We start from the raw sequence: 26599 nt of genomic DNA on the forward strand, positions 1-26599 counted from the left end.
CTCTTATAACGGGTTAGTTTAACCTCCGGTTTGCTAGTAAAACTGAGTTACTGTGTCACAAAATGATGTATGTCTAAAAAGTGTGTCACCAACATGAAAAGATTGGAAAGCTCTGATGCAGACTATAAGGCGAAAATAAGGGGAACGCAAATAGCGTGGTGGATGCTATTTGCGTTCCCCCTTATTTTCGCCATCTTAGTCTACGTAAATATTTACGTAGACTAAGACAGCCAAAAATAAGAAACACAAATGGCGGTGGCTGTAGCCACCACCATTTGCGTACAAGCGTTTTTTGGTGTGTTTTTTAAGCCAGACATGATAGGCTATGTAAGTCTTTACGTAGCCTATCACGGCTGACTACAGGGATGCAAATGGTGGCGGCTACGGCCACTGCCATGTGCATCCCTACTAGCCAGCGGCCGGATCTCCAGCTGCTGGCGGAGCTGGCGGCTCTGCAGAATCCCCGTGGAGTGGAGCCGGCTGGCCAGGATTCCAGGGGGAGGGACGGAGTGCCTCCCTCCCCCAGTGGAACGCGGCGGAGCCAGGTAAGGGTACATTCGTACATACCTAGTTTCCTTTCAACTTCAATGTGGTGGTGTACAGAGGCCAACAGCCAAAACAGTTATCCTTGTTCCAATATTTCTGGCCCTCACTGTATGTTACAATGGCTGAGAAGGCGGATGAAGGCTGCAGCAGATAAAGGACCACCAATTCTCATGATATTCATGCCATTGGATAAGAGCCTTTTCTGTGAAGACTGTGTGTTGATCACTGTGCACTGATCTCCACATATAAAACAAATTCATGCACAGGCATCTTCCAATCTAAATCCAACCAACCAAAAGTCGCATGGCAATCAGCGAATGGTTATGGGGCAGGACTGTGAAATCTAGAAGCCCCTAGTCATGGAACGGCACATGGGGGGCGGATACAGATTCAGTCATGCTGACTCAAGGACCGAGGCTGTTGCGTAGTTCGGCAGCTGTGTCCATGCCTGAGCAGTCCTATTCAAGATCCACTCTGCTCAACCCACATGGGGAGGGGGCCAGAAAAGGTGCCCTAAACATCATCTGCCTCATCTTCTCCCTGACTGGATTACCGCATCCAGTGGGGTCACCATTTAGTGGTTGCAAAAGACAAATGAACTTTGGAACATGGAATATACGGACACTGCTGGACAATACAGACAGTGAACACCGGGAACGCAGGACTGCCATCATTGCAAGGGAGCTGAGATGTTTTAACATTGACATAGCAGCACTCCAAGAAACTCGAAGAGCAGGAGAGGGACAACTGAAGGAAGAAAAAGGAGGTTACACCTTCTTCTGGAAAGGACTGCCTGAACAAGAAGGACGAATACATGGAGTAGGCTTGGATATGAAAAATGATCTTATGAAGCTCTTGTCAGAAGTTCCTACTGGCATTAATGAACGACTCTCAACCCTTCGAATGAAACTCACCAAAAACCAGCAGGCAACTATTCTAAGTGCCTATGCACCAACATTAGATGCTGATGAAGATATCAAAGAAAAATGTTACTCCCAACTGGACACCATCTTATCAGAGATACCTAAGGAGGATAAAATCCTCCTCCGGGGTGATTTTAATGCAAGAGTTGGGTGTGATTTTGATTTGTGGCCAGGGACCATTGGGAAAGAAGGAGTCAGCAATAGCAACCAGAATGGAATTCTACTTCTGACTAAATGTGCAGAGCATAATCTCATCATTGCCAACACACTTTTTGGTCTGAAAAATAAATATAAAACATCATGGAAGCACCCCTGGTCGAAGCACTGGAATCTTCTAGATTATGTAATTCACCATGCCAGAGACCACTGTGATGTTCTCTTCACTAGAGCCATGATGAATGCTGATGACTGCTGTACAGACCACCGATTAATTCATTCCACGATGAACTTTAAGATTGTCCCTCAACATAGGCTCCAAGGAAGAAAACCAAGGTGTAAAATGAACACCCAAGCCCTTCAAGACCCTGTTAAGTGAGCCTGCTTTCAAAAAACCCTCAAGGAACATCTGCCTTTGGAAACCACTGAAAATGTCAAGGAACACTGGAATAAACTGAAGACTTCCAATATTGCAGCCTGTGAACAAACTATCAGATACCAAACCAAGAAACTTGAGGATTGGTTTGATGAGAATGATAGGGCGATTGAACATATAATTGATAAGAAAAGGAAAGCTTTCCAAATATGGCAAAAAGACATCAACTGTGCCACTAAGAAAAAAAACCTATGCCAGTACAAAGGCTGAGGTCCAAAGAAGAACTAGAGAACTTAAGAACACCTAGGAGATAAAGAAAGAACAAGAAATCCAGCATTTTGAGATGCCCATGACTCACGGGGCTTTTTTCATGCCACAAAGGCCATTTACAGACCAACAAACCATAGTACAAACCCCTTACGCGCCGCCAGGGACATTTGCACAAGATAAGTCCCGTCCTGGGGGGGGGGGCAGACCTTTCCATCACCAATTTTGGGGGGCCAAATGTGCCGGCATTAGGCCTCCCTGAGATTCGTGGTGAAATTCTCTGACATCCCTACATTCGATACTGTAAATTGTACTGCTCTCTGGACCTTCTGAAAACCAGATGCTCTAATGAGTTTGAGAACTTCTTGCGGCTCCTCCATGACAACATGCCGGTGACAACCTTGGATATCCATGGCTCTCAAAGTGATCCATTCAGAGTGGGATCAGGCGTTAAACAGGGATGTGTCATTGTGCCCTAGCTACCTCTTACAGTCTACTCCAGTTGCCAACTCGAGACACAGACAAAAGGATTCTTTTCAAGGCTTTAATCCTTTTACAACTTAATGACTCTTTCAGATGCTAATCACCAGTGACTAAGCAAGGAACAGCACTGGGGAAAGATAGCAGAGTGGCCTATGCTGCAGGTTAGGCAGTTGGTCCCCATTTGATGGAGAATCATTGGAAGACCCTGAACTTATGGGCTAAGGAGAGATCCCCATCTTCCTCTTGGGTCCTTGGGACACGACCATTGTTGCTGTTGTTGTTCAGTCGTTCAGTCGTGTCCGACTCTTTGTGACCCCATGGACCATAGCACGCCAGGCCTTCCTGTCCTGCATTCTCTCCTGGAGTGTTCTCAAGTTCATATTCATTGCATCGGTGATGCTATCTAGCCATCTCATCCTCTGCCGTCCCCTTCTCCTTTTGCCTTCAGTCTTTCCCAGCATCAGGGTCTTTTCCAGAGAGTTTTCTCTTCGCATTAGGTGGCCAAAATATTGGAGCTTCAGCTTCAGGATCTGCCCTTCCAATGAGCACTCAGGGTTGATTTCCTTTAGGATTGACTGATTTGACCTCCTTGCAGTCCAGGGGACTCGTAAGAGTCTTCTCCAGCACCACAGTTCGAAAGCATCAATTCTTCGGCGCTCAGCCTTCCTTATAGTCCAGCTCTCACAGCCATATATTACTACTGGGAAAACCATAGCTTTGATTAGACAGACCTTTGTCGGCAAAGTGATGTCTCTGCTTCTTACTATGCTGTCTAGGTTTGCCATAGCTTTCCTCCCAAGGAGCAAGCGTCTTTTAATTTCATGGCTACAGTCACCGTCTGGGGTGATGTTGGAGCCCAAGAAAGTTAAACTGTCACTGCTTCCATTTCTTCCCCTTCTATATGCCAGGAAGTGATGGGGCCAGATGCCATGATCTTCGTTTTTTTAATGTTGAGTTTCAAACCAGCTTTTGAACTCTCCTCTTTCACCCTCAACAAGAGGCTCTTTAGATCCTCTTCACTTTCTGCCATTAGGGTGGTATCATCTGCATATTGGAGGTTGTTGATAATTCTCCCAGCAATCTTGCATGCAAAACGAGTGCTACGCCTCCTTTCCGTGCCCTCCATCTGTCGTCACTCCCTGCGTCAGCGTCGAGCATCCAGCAAGACCCCTCCAGCACTCTCTCACTGCCAGGGTCAATATCTATTTACGTAGGCTAAAACGGTGAATAAAAAGGGATGCAAATAGCGCCCGCTATGCTATTTGTGTTCCCCTTTATTTTCGCCATCACAGTCTACGTAAATATTTATGTAAATTAAGACAGCAAAAAGAAGGAACGCAAATGGGGGCGGCTGTAGCCACTGCCAATTGCGTACGCAGTTTTGTTTTTTTAAAAACCCACCCAGCCATGATAAGCTGCGGAAAGATTTATGTAGCCTATCACGTTGTTTTCTTTTTTTCCTTTTTTTACAAGAGTGGAAATGGCGGCAGCGGCAGCCGGTCGGAAGACCAGCCACCCCAGCTGCCACCGGAGCTGCCATCAGAGCTGCCCCCACCCGGAAGATCCGCCCCAACTAAGTCTCGTCCCGGGGGAGATCCGTGGTGGGGCGGTGGGGTGGCAGGCTGTTCCGCCACAGTGTTCGGGGGGCTAAATGCACTGGCATTCGGCCTCACTGAGATCCGTGGCGGAATTCTCTGCCATCCCTACTTTATGTACAGTACTGCACACATTACTACCATGCCTAGACATCAAATGCTTACTGGTAACAGCAACCAGTAGCTGATCCATGAGTCCCAGCATACCTCGTGCCACCGCACCAACTCTAGCCCTCCAGCCCTAGAGAAGAAGCTTTGTGGACCAGCCAGGATGATTCTACCCCCGCCTCAAGAAGCTTGCATATGCAGGCAGCCCCTTGGCTTTGGGAGTCAACAAAGCTCTGGCCAGCCTTGCATCCTCAACATCTGAAAGCAGCCCAGGAACGGGAGGCAGACTGCGCCTTTTGACCTGCGTCCTGCAACCAACCTCGACAGGTTTGATATCGGAAACTGTGTTAAGGGTTGTGAGCACTGTGACCCCTTCTGTTTCAAGTGTGAATTGTCAACTCTTTGCTGCCATGGCAGAAAGTTTTCACAACCACCACCCTTGGTTCCCATTTTCATCAGCAACATTGTCACCGATGGCTCCATTCTGGGCAAGAAATTCCTGAAGGACATTCGCAAGGACAGCAGTACTCTAGGCCTTGCTTCCTGGCATGCACCCCTCAAGATTGCACAGCCACAAGCTCCCAATCCATTTGTGTTCAGAGTGCAATGGTCACTTTGCCGTCCAATGAGCACTGTGCGGTCAGATGCGCCTCCAAGCTATGGCCAGCTGTACATCCTGGACACCGATGAGGCCACTATGGCTCTACAGCACACTGGGCTGCACCTTGCTGGAGTCACTCACTAAGCTGCTACTCAATGTTTACCCATGCGCTACTGAGAACTGGCAGGTCAGTGAAGTCCTTGAGCATGAGAACTCTACTGCATTTGCTATACCTATGGACATATCATTGTGCTTCCATCATGATGGCAGAATGATGACGTTTCTGGCTCAGTCTGTAAGATCTAATATTCCCCGTGTCTCTCAAGTTGCTTCTGTGTTCTTAGCTTGGATGGCTTTCCTCTGGATGATGGTTGTCTGCCTACACCTCTCTTCTGCCATGGACAACACTATGTTGTCATGAGTCACATGCACTCATTGGTAAACCTTAAGAATCGAATGACTGATGGACCAGAACAAGGACGTTACAGGGGCATCCCTGGAGTCGACACCAGGAACACAGTATTTGAGGAAGTTTTGAAAAGATCAAAGATGTAACACTTGGAAGGTTTCAAATAATAAGGTTAGTTACCTTAAACTTATCTTTACATTTCATTTTTCTCTGCAAACTGGGGTCATAACTAACCAGTTTGTTGAATATAATTTAGTTCTTCCCGAACAAGATGATGCACAGTTCTGATGAGCTCACTGGAAGTACTAATAGGGGGAGATCCTTCCGTTGTATGGCAACCACCATTCATTCTTTGATCACTGGTAATCCTGGCTGGGAAACTCCCCCAAGTAGTGTGCACCTTCATGTGAATAAGGAATGGGGAAGATGTGGCCCTCCTGATGTTCTCGGACTGCAACGCCCATCATTTTTCCCCATGGGCTAGGCTAGTTTGGGCTGTTGAATGTGCAGTCCAGTGCAGTCTACTGCTATCTGGAGGGCCACACGTTCCCAAACACTGGTATACATCCTTAGAGATTTTCTTGATCTTCGCTCTTTTGCGTGAGTTTTTTGCATACAGGCCAGTGCAGGCTCACCTTTCCCCATTGCCAACCAGAAGATGGAGGTGCCTGTGTGACTTCTCACAAACATGTTTTTCCCCAGTTCCACAGCTCGCGTCGAGGCAATCAGGGAATCCATGAAGTTGCAGCTCTGAAGCTTCCCCTGATCATTATCCCAAACATAGTGATCTATTCTGAGTCTTGCCAAAGCTCAAGAGATGTTTTGCTTCCTGTTTTCCTTGGAGACCAATGATGTAAACATCAGAATGAAAGGCAGCTCCAGGAACCCTCCTGCACCGTGCCTGAAAACCTTGGTGAATAAAAATCTCCTGTGCTCCCGAGAGCCTGGACTCAGATTTAGACAGGCCGAGATGTCCATGCCTGTGGTGTAGTTTAGTACACCACCTCCCACCGCTGCCTATTGCTCAGAATTGGATGTCATTGTAAAGACACTGCAGCCTCCATCTCGCAAGACTTTTCTCACATCTCCTGATTAGCTGGCTGTGGAGGTGAAAGGACACTCTGAAAGCAGGAAGAGCAGGAGGGAGGCAGACCCAGAATGATATCATTGCTGCTGCTGCTGTTGCTCCTGCTTCCTTATGCGGCCACTCAGCTGGAGAAGTCAGACTGCCTGAGGACTCAGAAGAAAGAGCAAGAGTTAGGATCCTATTATTACTGGCCTGGAGACTACCTCATCAGTGGAGTCCTGTCTTCACAGTATTTCGTTTGCAATGAACCATACATTTTCTCTGAGTCCCCTTTAACCAGGGTTGTCACGTAAGTGATGCTGATGATGTACTGCTTCCAAATCCGCACTCCGGTTGTCCCCATTTATGGGAGACTGTCCATCTTTTCTGGTATCTCTGGTCATCCCTGATAAATTGCTCTCCTGACTTTTCCTACTCTGTCGTTTTTGAAGAAGAATTCGGAGCTTCATTAAAGAGAAGGCACCATTTAGTTCAGTACACTCACATATGACTGGTCCATGGGGTTCCCTTGCATTGTTTCAGCCAAAAGAACCAGCAGCCTCTTTGATAGTAAATGTTGTGCTAAGACACAGGCTGGAGCTGGGGAGGTTCTTTCTTGGGAGTGGTCCAAATGCAGATGTCCGCACAGAGGTTCCCTGTCTGGAATAATTACAGGGCCATAGTTCTAAGGCTGAGCATCTTTCTTCCTCATCCACCACAGTACATGACTGTAAATCCTACTGCACTCTGAGGGATTTACTTCTGAAGAAACCACGTGTGTGTGTGTGTGTGTGTGTGTGTTTATGTAATGGGCGTTAGACCCATTCAAGATAAAACACAAGGGATAATATCAGGACACAGGGATACAGTTTCTTCAGTTTAGCTCGTACAATCAGCTGAGTGCTCATACGCATGATGATTAGGAAATAATTAGCCACCTCTTTGTTGAGATAGCTGACTTTACCCAGGACAGTGAGTGACCAATCTTTCCTCAGAATGCCCTGGGAAGTTATTCAGCAGAACATACAGCATATGGCCTCTCAAATCAGAATAAAAATTACAATGAAAGAGTCCTTGGGTCAGAGTTGCAGGGACTCCTGCCTTACACAGACACGATCTGCTTTGGAATGGAGTTTCCCAAAACCTCCCCTGAAATGCTGCCACTGGTCAAAGATTAAGTCTTGGATGAATGAAAGCTTCATGGCCCTGTTTATTCTGAGGAGGCATCAAACAAGAGGGTGAAGTACCAGAACTAGGCAGCATCACATCGGGTCAATGAGGGAACACGTTCTAATGGGCAGGAGAGTAGTTCCTGTCACTTTGTATCATCAAGTCTCTGAATCAAGACTGCAGAAGCCTGTGGTTGCTCCTGCGTTAGAAGAGATTCAAGCCAAACACCAGTTTAGTCATTTTGTGTTCTGTGCATAGATTCCCTATAATGGAGAAAAGGCTTCTGGGATGGCAATGAACCAAAGCGCTTTGTTATCTTTTTGGTGATCTGTTCATTTAGGTTATTAGAGATAGGAGAGTCAGAATCTGTATAATGTGTCTCCAAATTTTGTCCATCGATATCCGTGTATATCAAATATACGGTGGCAGATCATCGGCACCGAGCTACGCCTCTTGGATTATAAATATGTAGATCTCTTCTTCTTCCACCACTCCTCCCGCTGAATATAACATGGCTTAAGACTATTAACATCCTTCGTGCTATTAAGGACTAGTTAATATTCCAGATTGGCTGAGTGGCTGGTGTGGAAATTCTTTTCTATTTGAGTGCCGTCTGAAAATGGGGTAAAAACCTTGAAATGCCTTCTAGCTTTCTGAGGCATTGTATATTCTACAACTTCTTCCTTCCTAAGAGGACAAACTGTTTTCCAAGAGACACTGTACAAACAGAAGAAATGATCCTCCGAAGTAGACAATGTAACTCAAGTGGGAAAAAAATCCAGACAAAATCTGTCAAACTGCAGGAGCTCGCCTATCAAAATTAAACCTCCTAGAAAACAGCAATTTCTGACCAGTTCTACTTCAAAATTGCCACAAGCCATTCTCAAATACACTTCTCCTCCACTACGAAGATTCAGCCTGGTATGTTGAGGCATTTTCTCAACATAAGGAATAGAATCTACTACCCCACCCCCAAACTCTGGTTATAAGAGAATATGATACCCCAGTTTTCTCCTCCACAACTGGAGTGCCACACGCGAAAAGGCGTATGTCTTACTAGCCACCCACCTTGCTTCCTTTGGCGGGGGCTTCTGAAGTCAGAATGCTAAAGCTGATCTCAGGGTCTGGGCAAGGGTAGATGGGAGGATACGATCCTTCAGTTGGCAGGGGGGGGGAACTGGGGGGCAGATTGAGCATTCGGGGGCACCAAGCTGAGCTGAGGGGCTGTGTTTTTTGAATATCCTGTCTGCAGTGAGCTAAGATGGCAAAAGGAAGTGTCTGTAACCCTCCATTCAAGGTTCTACAGGTTGTGTGACTACCGACTGGAAAAATGGTGATCCTTCCAGAAGCGTTAAAGAGTGCTTCATTTTCAGTTTCCACTTTGATGTTATTTCCAGTGAGTAAAAGTGAGTGGGACACAGCTGTTCTTTGAGGCGACGTTCCCGAGCCCTTAACACTTCAAATACTGCATATACTATAAGGTCTATGTAGGTAATAATAAAAAAACATTGTTATTTTTATTTATACATACTGAAACAGCATGGATAAGAGGGCACAGTTAATCTATGACATCCCCTCCCCATATTACTCACTTTTAAGTCTCTATGGGTGATATTCAGTAACAAAGCTTGCAAAGCTAAAAGAGAAGTGATTTAAAGATAATTTTGGGGAAAGGAGAGAGTGAAGCTGAACTCAAACCATAAGTGAAATCCCTTGAAAGTTGAAACACATAGAACGATAAAGGCAGAAAGAAGGAGACCCGTGGACCCGTGCATGCCCATGCCCACACAGGTGGACACAGAAGACCTGAAATTAGCATTTCTTCAAAGCATTTACTTACTTTTAAATATGCCAGCCTACTTTACCATCATTTGATTGGTCAGTACATACCCACTACATGTCCCTACAGACATTTTTCATAGGGTTGTCAGAGAATTTTGCCACGAATCTCAGGGAGGCTGAATGCCAGCGCATTCGGCCCCCCGAAATCGGTGGCGAAATGGTCTGCCACCGCCCCGCCCCCAGGATGGGACTTACCTTTGGCGAATCTCCCTGGCGGCTGCGGCTCCGGCCACGGTTCGGCTGCGGTTCGGCGTTGGTGGTCGCTGGTCTTCCGACCGGCAGCCGCCGCCGCCATTTCCAGTAAAAAAAACAAGAAAAAGCAAAAAAAGTGATAGGCTACATAAAGATTTATGTAGCCTATCATGGCTAGATTTTTAAAAAAATACCGTGATAGGCTACGCAAATGTTTACGTAGCCTATCACGGCTGAGTGAAAAACAAAAACTAAAAACCGCGTGTACACAAATGGCGTACGCTGCAGGTTTTCTCCCCTTCCTCCTCAACATCCAAAATCAAAAAGTGACAGGAGATCCTATTGACTTGCATACAAATTAAAAGGATTATTTTTTAAAAAAAGTTTTCCACCATCCCCACTACATGAGGAATAGGAAAGCATCAATGTTTTATAATTAAAACAAACAAACAAAAGTTTTGTTTTTTCTCCACAAACTCAGATCCAAAAAAGGTTGTTGGTACAAACTCTCGAAGTCGCTCTGGACAGAGAGAGGGGTTTGTTCGTTTGCTTGCTTGCTTTTTCTCTTTATACTGCTGTTTCTCTCCCCATAGTTCACCAATAGACCTGGAAATTTCATGGCATGTAAACGCAACACTTCTCTTGGCACCTGTAATTTTCAAAAACATTGGTGAAACCTTTCTGAATGATACCACACCCCTATTAGGATTCTACATGACAGGATGATTGTTTTTACTGATAAGCCTTAACAAAAGAGATGTGTGTCTGTGTGCGTGTGTGTGTGTGTGAGAGAGAGAGAGAGAGAGAGAGAGAGAGAGAGATTACCTATCTAAGTATAGTCAGACAGACACTTATGACCTTGATCCTTGCAATCTGCCAACATCCCCGCTCAAGGGATGTGGTACACATATCTCCGTCTTTCCTTTCATCAGGTAAATGGATAAGGAATTACCTTGCAACACAGGTATGTTTGCTGCTCCCTATGAATGTCCAAAGCATTATGTGATGATCGGCTCTACTGGGATTGAAAAAGCATGAAAAAGAATTTGAGGGTATAAAAGAAAGAAACTGAGATTTGTTTGTTCAATGGAGAACGACAGCACAAGGCATTGCATTTAATTTTTGTTCATTTTTTGCAGTTTCCACGCTACAAGGCACTGGCACATCCTGTATTTCATGTTTGCCATTCAGGAGATCAACCAGAACCCCAGGCTCTTACCCAACATCACCCTGGGCTACAACATCTACAAGTCCTTCTTCGACGGAAGAGCCACCTCCTACGCCATGCTGCAGCTCCTTGCTGGGGGTGAAAGCAACTTGCCACATTACAGCTGCGGGAGGAAGACTCACCTGCTGGCCGTCCTTGAAGGGGCTGAATCGGACCTCTCCCTCCACATTTCCTCCATGTCGAGCATCTACAAAATCCCACAGGTGTGAATGGGAAGCAGACAGGAGGCGAGGTGCAGAGAAAGGAGAGCTGAGCACTGCTTGGACTCAGCTCTCGCTCTTCAGTCCCTGTGCCTCCAGGGCATAATGGTTCTCTGGAGTGTGTGTTGGAGGTGAGTCATGGCAATGGTGGAGCTCTGGCATGGGAGGCCAGGCATCCCTGGGGGCAGGGATGGCAGGAGACCACGGAAGCTGTACTAGACATAGCCTATCATGGCAAAAAAACAGGAACGCAAAGGGCGGCCACCATAGCCACCACCATTTGCATCCGCAGGCTCTGCAAGCCTTCAAATGCACCTGGCTGGCAGCTCTGCGAGTCGTCGCAGAGCAAAACCAGCTGTGTTAGGATTTCCATACCTCCCTCCCACTGGGAATCATCTTCGAAAAGGTAAATGACTTTCGTACATCCCTACCCACAACTGCCGAGCTCCTGAATTCTGAACTATTGCCAGCTTTCAGAGGAGCCTTGAGGGCAGCCCCACATAGAGTGCATGGCAGTAATCCAGTCTTCAGGTTATTAGCACCTGTACCATGGTGAACAAGCTACCCCATCTAGGAGAGGCCGTAGCTGGCGAACCAGGTGAAGTTGGCAAAAGACACTCCAAGCTGCATGGGCCACGTGGGCCTGCAGGGACGATGGATGTCGGACTCCCCCAGATTACAAACCTGATCTTTGAAGGGGAGTGCAGCCCCATCCAGTAGAGGCAATGGCCCTATCTCCTGGACTTGGGAAACAGGGACCGACAGGGCTTCCGTCCTCTTCCAAATCCCCTCATGACTGCTCCCAGTGAATTCAAACAGATGTTGAGCAATATTGGGGACAAGATGGTGCCCTGTGGAACTCTGTAACTCAACAGCCAAGGGGTCAAGAAATGGACACCCAACATTACTCCCTCAAATCAGCCCCATAGTTTGAGTGAAACCATTGTAAGCCACGTCTACCGCTTCCTCTCCCACAGCGTCGATCCAGCAGGAAACCATGGTCCATGGTACCCAAAGCCCATGCGAGATGGAGCAGAATTAGCAGAGTGACATTCCCCCTGTCCCTCTCTTGATATAGATCATCCAGCAGAGCAACCAAGGCTGATTCGGTCCTGTAACCAGGTCAAAACACAAAGTGGGTTTATTTGGTTCTCATGTGGTCCCTTGATTGCTTTTATTCTTGAGTAAGGCTCCTGTGTGCTCCCCAAACAGAATCTAGAACATAGTTGGGGGCGAGGGTAAATCTATCCTTTTCAGTTCCCTCACGCAAGGCAGCGAGCAGGTCACTGATTGGTTCCTGAAGTGTATCACTCTACAGTGTTTTGAATGCATGTACAGGACCCCAGTGTTCCTCTTGGGCTGCACCACAAATGGAGCTTGAGGTATTTTTGCACTCCCTGTCCACATATACTGCCTCATACTGACAGGCATTGATTTAGATAGTATTCATTCATTCATTCATTCATTCATTCATTTCATTTATATCCTGCTTTTTTTCCTCTTTTTGGAACCCAATGCGGGGCCCATAATCATCCGTCTATTTTAGCCAAAAATATTTGACCTTCATCCAGAAAACAAACTGATACTAAACTACTGTCTCTGACTTTACTTTGCTCCCTAGATGAGTTATGGCATTGCTACTCCTGTTGCTAATGACAGAAGTCAGTTCCCTTTTGTCTACCGCATGGCCCCGAAGGAAGAAACCCAGTACCCGGGGATTGTCCAGCTGCTCCTGTTCTTCCGATGGACGTGGGTCGGTCTCTTTGCTCCAGACACGGAGAATGGGGAGAGGTTCCTAGGTGCCTTGACACCCCTGATGATCAGAAGTGGAATTTGTGTCGCTTTCTCCAAAAGACTACTACGACATTTCTTAAATTACATATTCCAGATAGACCTTTCTTTCTTGGGGAAAGAAGTGAAGGTAATTGTTTACTATGCGGACTCCCACTATGGCTGTTTTCCGTTGATTTTGCTACAAAGAACACTCGAAAAGAACCCAACTGGGGCAAAACTCTGGATCACACCAGCTTTTCAGGACATTAACATCAACTTGTCTCTTCTACCTTCTCTCTTCCATTTCCTCCACGGTTCTTTGTCCTTTATATTGAAGACTAAAATTATGACAAAATATGACTACTATGAGCCATTCTCCTCTTCTCTGGCACTGTTTTGGGATGAAACTTTTAAGTGTTTCAGTTCAATGCATGTTTTGTCGATGAAAATTTGGACAGGTTGCAGAGAGAAAGAGAAACAGGCAACGCTGCCCCAGGAGGAGATTGAAAGAGCCCTGTCTCAGGACAGCTACGTAACTTATAGCAGCATCCAGGCTGTGGCCCATGCCTTACATGCTGCATATTCATCCCAACCCAAGCGGATGTTGATGGTGGGTGATGGAGAAAGGCGGGAACATCAAAGGCTGCAGCCCTGGCAGGTATTCCCTTTTCCTTTGGCAACACCTCCATAAAGACGCCTGATAAAGATGACCAAACGTGGGATAGAGCAGATAATTGTTCCCTCTGCATGGCAGTGCAGGCAGGCAGTAGACCCTGTTTTCTGCCACCGTTACATGCTCAAGTAGCTTCCCTCCTCCCAAAATTTGCAGTCAAATTAATGCTTTTGTTGTAGAAGACCCATTGGGATCCATTTCTCTGATCGCAGTCTTATGAAGTGCCCAGGGAGTTTGCAGCAATGTGCCCCCTCTTACATGTCCTCCGAATATAAGCTAGCTGTGGAGGATGGGGTATGACCAGGTGGGTGCAGCCTGTGGTAAATGGGGATGTCACAAGCACCCACCTTCATCTGGGAGGCCAGCAGACTCCCCCCACCCAGCCCCTTTGACTCCGCTCGCTGAGCCATGTGGCGCTGACAGTAGGGGAGTACGAAACCCCGCTTACCTGGCTCCGCTGGGTTCCACAGGTGGGGGGAGGCGATCTGTTTCTCCCCACGGAATCCTCGATGGGGGCGAGGTGATCCATTCCTTCCCCCAGAATCCTGCCCAGTTGGCTCCGCTCTGCGGCCAGGCTGCGAAGCCACCAGCCAGGCCAACCCACAGCGGGGCCGCCAGCCGCTGCCAGGCTGGTGCGGACGCAAATGGTGTCCTGCGTAGGGGATGTCATTTGCATTCCTACACAAGCCCGTGATAGGCTACGTAAATATTTCTGTAGCCTATCAAAGCTAAAGCAGGGGCGCAAATGGCGTAGGGGAAGACATTCATGGTGACATGGTGAGCCTTGGTGAATGGCATCTCCAATTGCCAAATAAGGGCAGAGTTTAACCCAGCAGTCTCCAAACAGTGACAGTGGTGGAGGAGGGGGGCAGAATTGTAGTGGACTCATTGGAGAGTTCTGTCTGCTTTCATTTCAGTGTGTGTGTGTGTGAGAGAGAGAGAGAGAAAAAGAGAGGGGGGAGGGAGGGAGGGAGAGAGAGAGAGGGCGAGCACTGATTAGTTGGTGGTTTTGGTTTACGGCGTGTTGTGCATACATGGTGTGCGTGCTTGTACTTTCTTCTTCCCTCCAAATCCAACTTTTCTTTTCTGTGTTTCTTTCTTTCTTTCATTTGTAGATCCTTTATTTGACAAACCCAACACTTGAACAGTACGGAGTTTGAGTTTCCCTCTTTCTGTTCCTGGTTCTTTGTATCTCCCCTCCCCCTTCTCTAATACATTTTACACTTCATTCTTTTCTTGACTGTTCTTTTTTCAAATAGGAGAAATACAATAAAAACTACTTTCCTTTTCCTTCCCTTGACTCTTTCTTTCACTCCCACGACACCCGTCTCAATTTCTTTGCCCTTACTTTCTTTCTGTCTAGATTTTTCACACACACACACACACACACACACACACACACTACTCTCCTGTCTTTTTCTTGGCTCTCCTCCACCTGCCCCCCTCCTCCTTTCTCATATTCCTTCCTTTCCCATTTTTGATCACATTTCCCTTAAACAACAACAAGAACAGTTAAAAACCATGTTGTCTTCTGTTGTCCTCCTGCCTTGCTTGTAGGTAGTCCAGCATTTGCTTTTCTTCTGCTCCTCATTCTCTCTCTCTCCCTGTGTGTTCGTTTTTGTGTTTGTGTTTGTGTTATGCTCAAGCAAGCAGTGTGTGTCAAAGTACAAAACAGTCCACATTTCAAAAAACAGTAAGCAAAGCACTACACACATTAACATCTATCATTTGAATAACTCAGAACCAGCCTGTGTTGCAAGCCCAATATGAGGCATCTTCAGGGTCTTGTTGGCAGGGGCAGTCAGTCTCTCCCCCGGTCCAGTGGGGCAGCTGAATGTGGAGGCAAGTTGCAGTGCTCAGAGGCCTTACCTGATCCCGAAGCTTGCTTCATGGTAGAGGGGAGACGCTCCGACCCCCCCGCTGAAATTCTGGCTGGGGGGGAGGCGCCCTGTCCCTCCGGCTGCGGAACCTCCTCTCCTGCCGGGACATTAATGGCAGTGGCTGTAGCCGCCACCGTTTGCATCCCTGCAGTCAGCCGTGATAAGCTACGTAAATGTTTGCGTAGCCTATCACGGCTGACTGTAAAAAAAAAAAAGGCGCGTACGCAAATGGGGGCGCCAATGTGAGCTGCCATTTGCGTTCCTTATTTTGGCACATGTAGTCTACGTAAACATTTACGTAGTCTAAGGTGAAAATAAGTGGAACACTATCACGGACTCATGTGCTCAAGTAACAGGAAGTCAGATTCCAGGTGAACATCAGGAGGAACTTCCTGACAGTTAGAGCAATTAGGGGTGGACGAAAGTCACTTACCTTTTCTCGCAGCTTGTTCGCGGTGGGGGGGAGCGCTTCGCTGCTCCCCCCGTGAAGTTCAGGCCGGGGGGGAGGCTTCCCGCCTCGCCCGGCCGAAATTCAGGGCGGGGGGAAGCTTCCCGCCTCGCCCGGCCGAAATTCAGGCCGGGGAGGAGGCTTGCCGCCTCGCCCGGCCGCGAACGCGAAAGTTAAAAAAAAAAAAACGCCGCCGGATAGGCTATGCAAATAGCGTTGCCCTTATTTTCGCCGTAGTCTACGTAAACATTTACGTAGACTACAGCGACCAAATAAGGAACGGGAGTGGCGGCTCCCTATGGGGGCCGCCATTATCCGTACACACTTTTTTAAAAAAAATTTTTAAGTCACCCGTGATAGGCTACGTGACGATTGACGTAGCCTATCACGGCTGACTTTGCAAATCTAGCCATGATAGACTACGTGAATCGTCACGTAACCTATCAGGGGGCGTTTTTTTTTTCTTTGATTGCAATGGCGGGGGCGGCAGCCAGTCGAAAGACCGGCTGCTGCTCCCGCCCCGCTTGAACACCCGACGAACCGCCAGCCGGACCCACCGCCGGGAGGGACATTCAGGGAAGGTAAGTCCCGTCCCGGGGGGGGGGTGCGGGGGGCGGGGGGGTGCGGAGGATTTCTCCCCGAAACTTGTTTGGGGGGCCGAACACATTGGCGCTCGGCCCCCCGAAGTTTCGGGGAGAAATTCTCGGCCATCCCTAAGAGCAATATGACAATGGAACCAATGACCTAGGAAGGTGGTGGGCTCTCCCACACTGGAGTCATTCAAGATGAGGCTGGACAGCTACCTGTCAGGGATTCTTTGACTTGGATTCCTGCATTGAGCAGGGGGTTGGACGCAGTGCTCTTTAGCCCCTTTCCATTCCTACTATTCTATGATTCAAAGATTCTACCGTCAATGCTCGTAACCTTCTCGGCCTTCTACACTGGTGATGGAGGCACTGAACTCCAGTTCTCCTGCTACCTGAAAGGGTGGTTTCAGAAATTAAGATTCGGTGATCATCCTTTGATCTTTGGATCTGTGGCATCCCAGATGGTATATGACCTTTCCCACCAATGGTGTTTTCATTTTGGTAACCATCCTCTCTCCATTGTTATCTGGCTATCTTCTTCATGTGTTTTGTGAGCATCCCATCTTCTGTGGCATGAAAGGGCTTCTGTCATTCACTCCTGGTGCCCTCTCCAGGGTCCAAAATAGCACTTGGCCATAGAGAAAGCCCATGGCAGATAGAGTATTGCCAGAGTGGAAGGGACTCTATCCAGCAGACTCTATGGTCACGGTCTGGAAGTCCTCTAGAGACTGTTGAAACCCTGAGGAGCCCGCCAGATGACGAGATAAGTCACCTCAGGCCCCTTAACACTTTTGCAGAGAGGTGGTTAGTTGGGGTGGCTTACTAAGCATGAGGAATGCGGATTTCTCCCCGACGTGACATGCTAAGCCACCAAGGAGAGCAGAGATTCCTTAACCATTACAGCTTAGCATGATGTCTGAACATGCCTGGTATCTTCATTATGAGTAGGAATGGGAAGGATTTGTTTTAAAATCTCTGCAGATGATCAGGCATCTTTACTTCTGCCCTCTGTTGATAGATGGGATGCACTTTTGTGTACGAGGATTTTGGTCATTTGCAAAGGTGTACTTTTTACTAACGTGCACTTGCACCTCCCCCCCCCCACTTAAAACAACAACAAAAAAGTCCTGCAAGTTTCCCTAATCTGTGCAACTTGGGAGAAGCCATCTCTTAAATACGATGACTTCTGAATTGATTGCGGATTATTCTGACAACTCTAGTTGTGACTGTGAACAGCCATAGAATGGCATTGTGAACCCAGATGGGATGTGCACTGAACATGGAAGTTCACAGCTCAAAGTAATGAGGCCTAAGATGTGGCCTACATTTTCATGATTTCTAAATCGGGGCTGTTTTTTCTGTCATTCTAGCTTCACACTTCCTTACGAGACATCCAGTTTTCTAATGCTTCCATGGGTGGACTGTATCTGGATAAGACTGGGGAACTGGCAGCTGACTTTGATATCGTGAATTGGGTGATGTTTCCCAATGAGTCTCGTGCTAGAGTGACTATTGGGAGTGTGGAGAGACAGGCCTCTCCAGACATGAAACTCACCATTAAGCAGGAAGCCATTGCCTGGCCCGGCCATTTTAATGAGGTAGGGGAAAGGATTTGTGTCCTGTTACTGGCTTGTGACATCTCTAAACTCTAAGAATACCCACCCTGTCTTGTGTGTCCCACTCCCACCCCCAGCTTCTAAACATTTATTTATTTATTTATTTATTTCATTTTATTTCTATAAAGCCCAATAGCCGAAGCTCTCTGGGTGGTTCCCAAACATTAAGACCAAATGGCCCGCAATAAAACAATTTTAAATATGTAGAACATCCAAACCACAATATAACAATACAACCAGAATAAAACCTAGCAGCAGTGTAGGAATTTAAAATACAGGTTTAAAACAGCAAAGCTACAAGTCTAGAAAGCTAAAATGCTAAAATGCTTTGGAAAATAAAAAGGTCTTCACCTGGCCCCGGAAGGAATACAATGTAGGTGCCAGGCGAACCGTACTAGGGAGCTCATTCCACAGCCACAGCAGAAAAAGCCCTCCTCCTAGTAGTCATCTGCCTCTTTTCCTTGGCAGGGGCACACGGAGAATGGCCTCTGAGGATGATCTCAGGGTCTGGGCAGGAACACATGGGAGGAGGCGAACCTTCAGATAACCTGGCCCCAAGATGTTAAGGGCTTTAAATGTTAGTACCAGCACTTTGAATCGGGGCTGGGAATGGACTGGCAGCCAGTGAAGCTGGAAAAGTACTGGCGTAATATGAGCTCACTGGCCAGTCCCTGTTAACAATCTTGCTGCCCTATTTTGCGCCAGCTGAAGTTTCTGGACTGCTTTCAAAGGCAGCCCCACATATAATGCATTGCTGTAATCCAGACGAGAGGTTATCAGAGCATGGATAACTGCACCCAGGCTCTCTCTGTCCAGATAATTGGGTATTTCGGATACCAGCCGAAGCTGATAAAAAGTGCTCCGTGCCACTGAGTTCACTTATCCCTCAAGTGACAATTCTGGGTCAAAGAGCATCCCCAAACTATGAACGTGATCCTTTGGGGGGAGTGCAACTCCCTCCAGAACAGGTTGAATATCACCTAGCCAGGCAGATGAACCACCCACCAGCAGTACCTCCATCTTGTCTGGATTGGGTTTCATTTTATTGGCCCTCATCTAGGGATGTCAGAGAATTCCACCACTGATCTCGGGGAGGCCGAATGCCAGGGAGGAGGGACGGAGCACCCCCTCCACGAATGTCACCCTTCGAAATGGTAAGTGACTTTTGTACGTCCCTACCCTCATCCAGTCCATTACCGTGCCCAGACCCGATACAGAACAGCCACTGCCTCAGCTGGGTTTGATGAGAAAGAGAGGCAGAGCTGGGTGTCATCCGCATATTGATGGCACCTCAGCCCACACCTCCGGATAAGCTCCCCCAGCGGTTTCATGCAGATGTGAAACAGCATGTGGGATAAAATAGAGCCCTGTGGAACCCCATGGCACAATTGCCATGGCACAAAGCAATAATCCCCCAGCACCACCTTTTGGAGTCGGCCATCCAAGTAGGAGCAGAATCACTGCAGTGCAGCCTGGAAGGACACAAATGCCGGCTGCTACAACGGCCACCGTTAGCGGCGACAGCAGCCCAGCTGCGGCAAAATATCTCCCACATCTGAAGATAGGGATGTCCAGCCAGGCTGCCGTGATAGGCTACGTAAGTATTTACGTAGACCATCACGCCAGGTCAGAAAACCCCAAAACAAAACAGCGTACGCAAATGGCTGCAGCTACGGTGGCCACCATTTGAGTTCCCTCTTTTTCGCCGTTTTAGCCTATGTAAATACTTAGCGCTATTTGCATTCCTTTTTTTTTCACCGTAATAGCCAACATAAATATTTACATAGGCTAAAACTGCGGCGGGGGGTAAAGGAACACAAATGGCGCCCACTGTGCCATTTGGACTCCTCTTTTCTTTGACGTAATAGACTACGTAAGTATTTACGTAAGCTGAAATGGCGAAAAATAGGGAATGCAAATGATAGCCGCCATAGCTGCTGCCATTTGCCTATGCTTTTTTTTTTTTTGGCTTGCTGTGGTAGGCTACATAAATACTTACATGGCCTATCATAACAGCTTTGCAGGATGCAAATGGCGGCGGCTACGGCGGCCCCCATTTGCGTCCTCAGAGCTCATCTGCGGCCAGAAGTCCTGCGGACTCATGCGCAGTGGAGCCGGCCGAGGGAGCATTTCAGCGGGAGGGACGGAGTGCCTCCCCCGCACCGTGAATCCAAGCTGCAAAAAGGTAAGTGACTTTCGTACATCCCTACTATCTCCCCTTTCCAATTTATATAGCAGATAGGGATTCAGGCTTCAGACTAAAGTGGTTAACAGCTCTAGCAAAAATGCCCTCTTCCACATGACTCTTGGAAATGTTGTCTTTGAGCTCTTATGAGGCCTCCTCATGCACACGTTTTGAAGCTTGTCCATTTATTGCTGTTGCTTGTAATTTCTGTAATTGTGGGATTGCCTTCTAGTTTATTTCATTGTCGTACCTTTTCCCCTCCAGTTTTTATATTGGCTTGAGTACATGTATAGTATAGGTGGCATAAACATTTTGAAACGAACAGACCAAAAACCTCCGTGCCATGTTGTGATGCATAAATAGTGATTCCCTGAAACAAGGACCTGGGATCACTTCTACTTCACTTAGAGTCACAAGCGCTAGAAACCCTGTTGGGTCCTGTCTAAATTGGAGGACTCATTTCCATAGGCACAAATATTCATAACACTGTTTTCCTGGATGCTCCTTCTCTTTGTTGCTAGACCAGGCCTCATTCCAGATGCACTGAGAGCTGTCGCCGTGGATACTACAAGGAGGTCCAAGAAGGAGAGCCACCATGCTGCTATGCTTGTGCTCCATGTGCGGAAGGAACCATCTCCATTCAGGAAGGTAGGCAAGATCAGAAGAATGGGAGTTCCCTAGGGCTAGGGATGTACGAAAGGCACTTACCTTTCGTGGATTATGTTGATGGGGGGGAGGCGCTCCGTTCCTCCCCCCCCCCCAGAATCCTGGCTGGCCGGCTGTGCTCCGCAGAGATTGCCCTTATTTTCGCCGTATAGCGTTGCCCTTATTTTCGCCGTAGTCTACGTAAACATTTACGTAGACTACAGCGACCAAATAAGGAACGGGAATGGCGGCTCCCCATGGGGGCCGCCATTATCCGTACACAATTTTTTTTTTTAAAGTCACCCGTGATAGGCTACGTGACGATTCACGTAGCCTATCACCGCTGACTTTGCAAATCTAGCCGTGATAGGTTACGTTAATCGTCACGTAGCCTATCAGGGGGTGTTTTTGGTTTTTTTTTCTTTTATTGCAATGGCGGCGGCGGCAGCCGGTAGAAAGACCGGCTGCCGCTCCCGCCCCGCTCGAACACTCGCCAAACCGCCGGCCGGACCCGCCGCCGGGAGGGACATTCGGCGAAGGTAAGTCCCGTCCCGGGGGGGGGTGCGAGGGGTGGGGGGGGTTCGGAGGATTTCTCCCCAAAACTTGTTCGGGGGGCCGAACACGTTGGCGCTTGGCCCCCCGAAGTTTCGGGGAGAAATTCTCCACCAACCCTACCATCAATCCATCTACCCACTCTTCTCTGTTCCTGGACCTACGACTACTAAGGTCCTTGCCTGGTTATAAGACCATAGACTGGTCTGGTCATAAAACAGGTCCTCTGTGAGGGAATGTTTCTCTATCTCCCTGCCCAACTGCACATATTTTCTGGAGGCACAGTTGATGTGAATCCTGCTGAACTCACTCTCCGTCTTCTCAGATGCCGACCATTGCAACAAGTGTCCGGAAGATCAGCATCCAAACACAGACAGAGATCAATGTGTCCCCAAGGAGATATCCTTCCTCACCTATGAAGAACCTTTGGGGATTGTCCTGATTTCCTTTGCTCTATTCTTGTCCTTATCCACAGTCTTCGTATTAGGAATCTTCATGAAATACCAAGAAACTCCAATAATCAAGGCCAACAACCGAGACCTGTCCTACATTCTCCTCATCTTCATCATGCTTTCCTTCTTGTCCTCCTTCCTGTTCTTGGGGCAGCCAAGGAAAGTGACTTGCCTTCTCCGTCAAACAGTCTTCAGCATCATCTTCTCAGTTGCGGTTTCTTCGGTGTTGGCCAAAACCATCACGGTGGTGTTGGCTTTCCTGGCCACCAAACCAGGGAACAGAGTGAAGAGATGGCTGGGGAAGAGTCTTGCAAACTCCATTGTCAGTTCTTGTTCTGGTGTCCAAGTTGTCATCTGCACCATCTGGCTGGGGAGCTCTGCCCCATTCCCTGACTCTGACATGCATTCCCAGCCTGGACAGATCATCCTGCAATGCAATGAAGGATCTGTTGTCTTCTTTTATACTGCCCTTGGCTACATGGGCTTCTTGGCTGCCATCTGCTTCACGGTGGCTTTCCTGGCCAGGAAGCTGCCTGGGGCCTTCAATGAAGCCAAACTGATCACCTTCAGCATGCTGGTCTTCTGCAGTGTTTGGCTGTCCTTTGTGCCCTCCTACCTGAGCACCAAGGGCAAATACATAGTGGCCGTGCAGGTCTTCTCCATCTTGGCCTCCAGTGCTGGGCTGTTGGGCTGCATCTTCCTTCCCAAGTGCTACATCATTGTACTGAGACCTGATCTGAATACGAAGGAGCATATAATGTTCAAAACAAATTAGGGCATCTGATCCATAGAAGTAGAGTTGTGGGAGAATATTTGGCGTAGTTTGGAGGAGATACAAGTTTGGTGAGATCTTAGTTATCAGAGCCTTTTGATGTGCTTATAGCTTCAGTTGCACAGTTTCGGTGTTTCCGTTACAGGAGACAGGCAAAGCTGAGCCTTGAGGGTCTCACTCTGCCAGTGACCGCCATCCGAATCTGTGGTAGTGTTGAGGGTGGAACTATACCATACTGACATTGTCCAAATAATGCATCTGTTGAAGGTGTGGCTCTTGACAGCTGCAGTGTACCAGTATTTTGCAGCTTGCGTGCACATGGAAAGCCCTGAATGCAAGACATTAAATGGATGTTTGTTACTGGCATTAGTGTATTCTGATTGCTCTGCTTGCTATGACGGTTTCATGCATGTGTTGTCATTAAGAATTATTCTCAAAGAATGCAGGATTTTAATTCGGTACTTCCATTTCCTTGCTTCTCATTTTCATCTATGGTCATTACACATTTACTCCACAGAAATGATGATTTGATTGAAGGGAATTGTTTTTTTCGAAGGGGACAGTCTCCTGAACAGAGAGATATTTGACATGGGATAGTCTTGTGCTCAGTTTTTGGTCCCAGGCCATTTAAACTTTAGATCCTGACATTCTCAGCCTGAGATTTGGGGGCAGCTGCCATTGGAGGCTGGCAGCTCTGATTTCAGAGGAGCTGTGAACCCATCCTGGGTTCCAGACAGAAATCCCGTCTGGCGAAAATGTTTGAAAATGGCAGATGTTTGCTCATGTTCAATTTGAGCAAGTCCCCGATTTCAATTTGTGCAAATTTCCTTGGAGACTGAATCAGCCCCACTTTAGTCTATGGAGGAAAGTTTCACAAATCAGGAAATGGGTACAAAGTTTGGGACATGTGCACACATTTCACATTCAGTTGCTGCTTGATTTGCACATTTTTCCTGTTCCTGCAGAGTGAGCAGATATCATGAACAGGAAATGTGAAGATCAATGATACAATATTTGGAAGATCCTAGCAGTGTCGGGTCTCACTCATTCACCCGTCCCTACCAAAGGCAGCCCCACATACTGGATGTTACTGCAACCCAAACAGGGTGTAACTTAGGCATGTCTCACCTTGATCAGATCTGACATCTCTGGAATGGGTGCAGTTGGTACTCTAGCCTCGACCCTGGCCACTGCCCAAACCTGGATTCATGATCATGATCTCCCATCTTTGCCCCTTCCCAGATGTTTTTTAAAAACATTTTTGACAGGCTGACAGAGAGACTTGTGAGTAGGGATGTTGGAGGAATCTGCAATAGAACTAAATGAGTTCAGATTTTTATGAACCCTACCTGTAGATGGGCTTTTCCCCTGGAGGGTGGATTCCGCAGATTTGGGGAACCATGTTTCTAACGTTCGACTGTGTTGTCCAAATTTTGTTGTAAAAAAAGTCACAATTTTTTTAAAAAACACCCTGCCTAAAAATGCACATTTTCCCCATAGGCTAGGGAGTTGAAATGCATATTTGGGGGGAATTTGTGCGTGGCGGGGCATTTTGCCAATGCAAATTAGCAGAAGTTTGCAAACTAAGAAAAATCAGACTCTGTCAATGGGAGGATGATGGAATAGAAGGTGCCTGACAATCCGCAAAATGAGCAGGCTTTTCATAATCCCTAATTCCCTCCCTGGGAACAGGAGTTGTGGTGGCCAGGCAGCAGCAGGTGGAAGAGTTCAGAATGCAGAACAACCAGCATCAGAGGCTGATGGGAGAGAGAGAAGGGTGGTGCAGGGGTCAAGAGAGAGAAAGGGCACAATAGGAGAGAAAGGGGCCACAAAGAGAGAGAATGGAATGTCAGAGGGAGGGAGAGAGAAAGGGAAACCAGAGAGGCAAGGGGTGGGAGAGGCACAAATACAGAAAAGTGCTCTTGAGAGAGCACAGGTTTAGGGATGTACGAATTGTGCACCTTCCGTCCCGCCTGACTTCCGCAGTTTGCAGCCAGTGCTCCGTACCATCGTTTGCAAGTCCCCGGAATTCTCCTCTTCTTTTCTGCTCTGAAAATTACGAAGATAAATCCGTACAGACAACCGTAATTCCGGTGCCCAGCCATCTCCATGAATCTGCATAACTTCTGTAATAAAGGCTATTTTTCGTGGCTGTTTATGAATTTTTTCCCCTGCCCTGAGACGTGAAGTCATTACTTTCAGCCGAAACATGTCCTCCTCCTAGGGGCTTCCCAAAAGAAAGCTGTCCTAGGTATGTCAGAGCGATGCACTCTTTGTTTAAAGCAACACTGTTTTAAAGAAAGAAAAAACATTTTAAAATGACCATGCCCGTCTGGAGCCCTGCACGAGGTATTATTCTCCCTGCTAAGCTTTGTATTTCCACATCCAGCATTGTTGTTGACGTTGTGAGGCTAAAATGGAGAGGAGAACCAAACTTGTACATGTCTACTCAGATGTATGTCTTATTGAGTTCAATGCGAGTTATTCCTACGCATGTCAGCACCCCACTTGCCCCCAGCTCAGCTTTGTCTTTCCACATGGTGGCCAAGTCGGGGGATGGCATGACCTTGCTGGACATCTCCTCCTCCTCCTCAGACGTAGACCTCCCAGAGACAGGGTGATGTCTTTGAACCATGTATATCAGGAGACTTGGGGGAGCCTGGGCCCTTGCGGGAGAGGACCATGGGTCCATCCCCACAACAAGAGGGGAGCTCTGCTTAAAAACAGAGGCTGAGCAACATACACCCACATCAGTCACAGGGAGTATCATCACCTAAAGAGGGCAATCAGCAGGGCTCCTGTAAGAAGTGCCCAACTGCAAGGAAGGTCTCCTCGGGAGAAAGTGCCTTCTCATGAGTAGGGCTGTGACCAGAGAGCTCTACTGTACTGCAGCCGAGCTCTGGGTGGGGCTCAGCAGGCTTTTGGGCTAAAAGACTTCAGTGTCTGCCTAGCCAGTGCTAGAAACAATGGTGTTCCTTCAGGTTCTGTGGCTTCCATCTTGCCTCGTAGACCTTGGCCTGTGATGGATGCTTGGTGTTACTGAACCTTTTCTTTTTTTTGACTCTGCTTGTGGACTGTAAGATATCTGACTGCCCAACTGTGTTTTGACCTCTGTCTGCTTATCTGTGCTTTCACATTTGCCCATTTCAGTACCTTTCTGCATGGTTACTCCATCCACTCAGAAATTGTGGAGGCCACTGCTGGACAGGGGGGGAAATTGAGGAGGGCTCAGGGTGGGCATCAGCAGTGGACCAAAACAGGGCACAGGGACTGGGAAACTGCCCATGGACACCATGCAGACTCAGAAGAGGGCTGCTCTAATAACTAGAAAATCGTGTGTGGGCGTTTGTGTCCGCATTTGTGTGTATATCTCTACCTGCTAGTTGGGAGTAGGTTGGCCATCCCTTTTTGGCTTCCTTCCAGTTGAGAGATTCTCTTGAAACACACTTCATTGGATGGCTCCTGACATGTGGATTCCACAGATAACCATGATTTTCGCTATAATTCAAAGTCAGGAGGTTCTGTATAAATCTTAAAAAGAAGAAGAAAAGAATTAGGCTATGTTCTCTAATACTGTACTATAAATGTTTATATTTAATATCAAAACAGTCAAGTTTAATTAAACCATCTATTGCAAATTGAAGTGAAAGCAAATATGAACACACACAAAAGTCTCTGGACACCTGTATAAACAGAGGTGCAGGCCAAGGTACTATGATATGCCAGTAACATAGAGCCAGCAAAGAAATCAAGAAGGGATTAAGAGATACCTGCAGTTCAAAGTTAGCTAGCTGAAGTTTATTTATTGCTCAGAAAGGAAGTCTTGAGCTGTTGCATTTAACAAAACAACATTT

The 26599-nt window shown here is 47.4% G+C and overlaps 1 protein-coding gene across 1 annotated transcript; it reads left to right on the forward strand.

The window, feature by feature from the left end:
- Positions 1–19625: 19625 nt before the first annotated feature.
- Positions 19626–23204, forward strand: LOC146356430 (vomeronasal type-2 receptor 26-like). Its single transcript, XM_084830112.1, has 3 exons — positions 19626–19676; positions 20846–20972; positions 21847–23204. Exons 1-3 carry the CDS (start codon positions 19626–19628, stop codon positions 22746–22748), a joined length of 1080 nt encoding a protein of 359 aa, XP_084686238.1. The 3' UTR covers positions 22749–23204.
- The last annotated feature ends 3395 nt before the right edge of the window (positions 23205–26599 follow it).

Source organism: Heloderma suspectum, chromosome 2, assembly GCF_057233095.1.
Source record: "Heloderma suspectum isolate Gila_16-S chromosome 2, 16-S_ref, whole genome shotgun sequence".
Lineage (NCBI taxonomy): Eukaryota > Metazoa > Chordata > Lepidosauria > Squamata > Helodermatidae > Heloderma > Heloderma suspectum.

Coding starts and splice junctions, on each gene's coding strand:
- LOC146356430 (XM_084830112.1), top strand. CDS start 19,626: ATGCCGGCTGCTACAACGGCCACCGTTAGCGGCGACAGCAGCCCAGCT. Junction 19,677..20,845: donor GCGACAGCAGCCCAGCTGCG/GCAAAATATCTC, acceptor CTTTGTTGCTAG/ACCAGGCCTCATTCCAGATG. Junction 20,973..21,846: donor AACCATCTCCATTCAGGAAG/GTAGGCAAGATC, acceptor CCGTCTTCTCAG/ATGCCGACCATTGCAACAAG.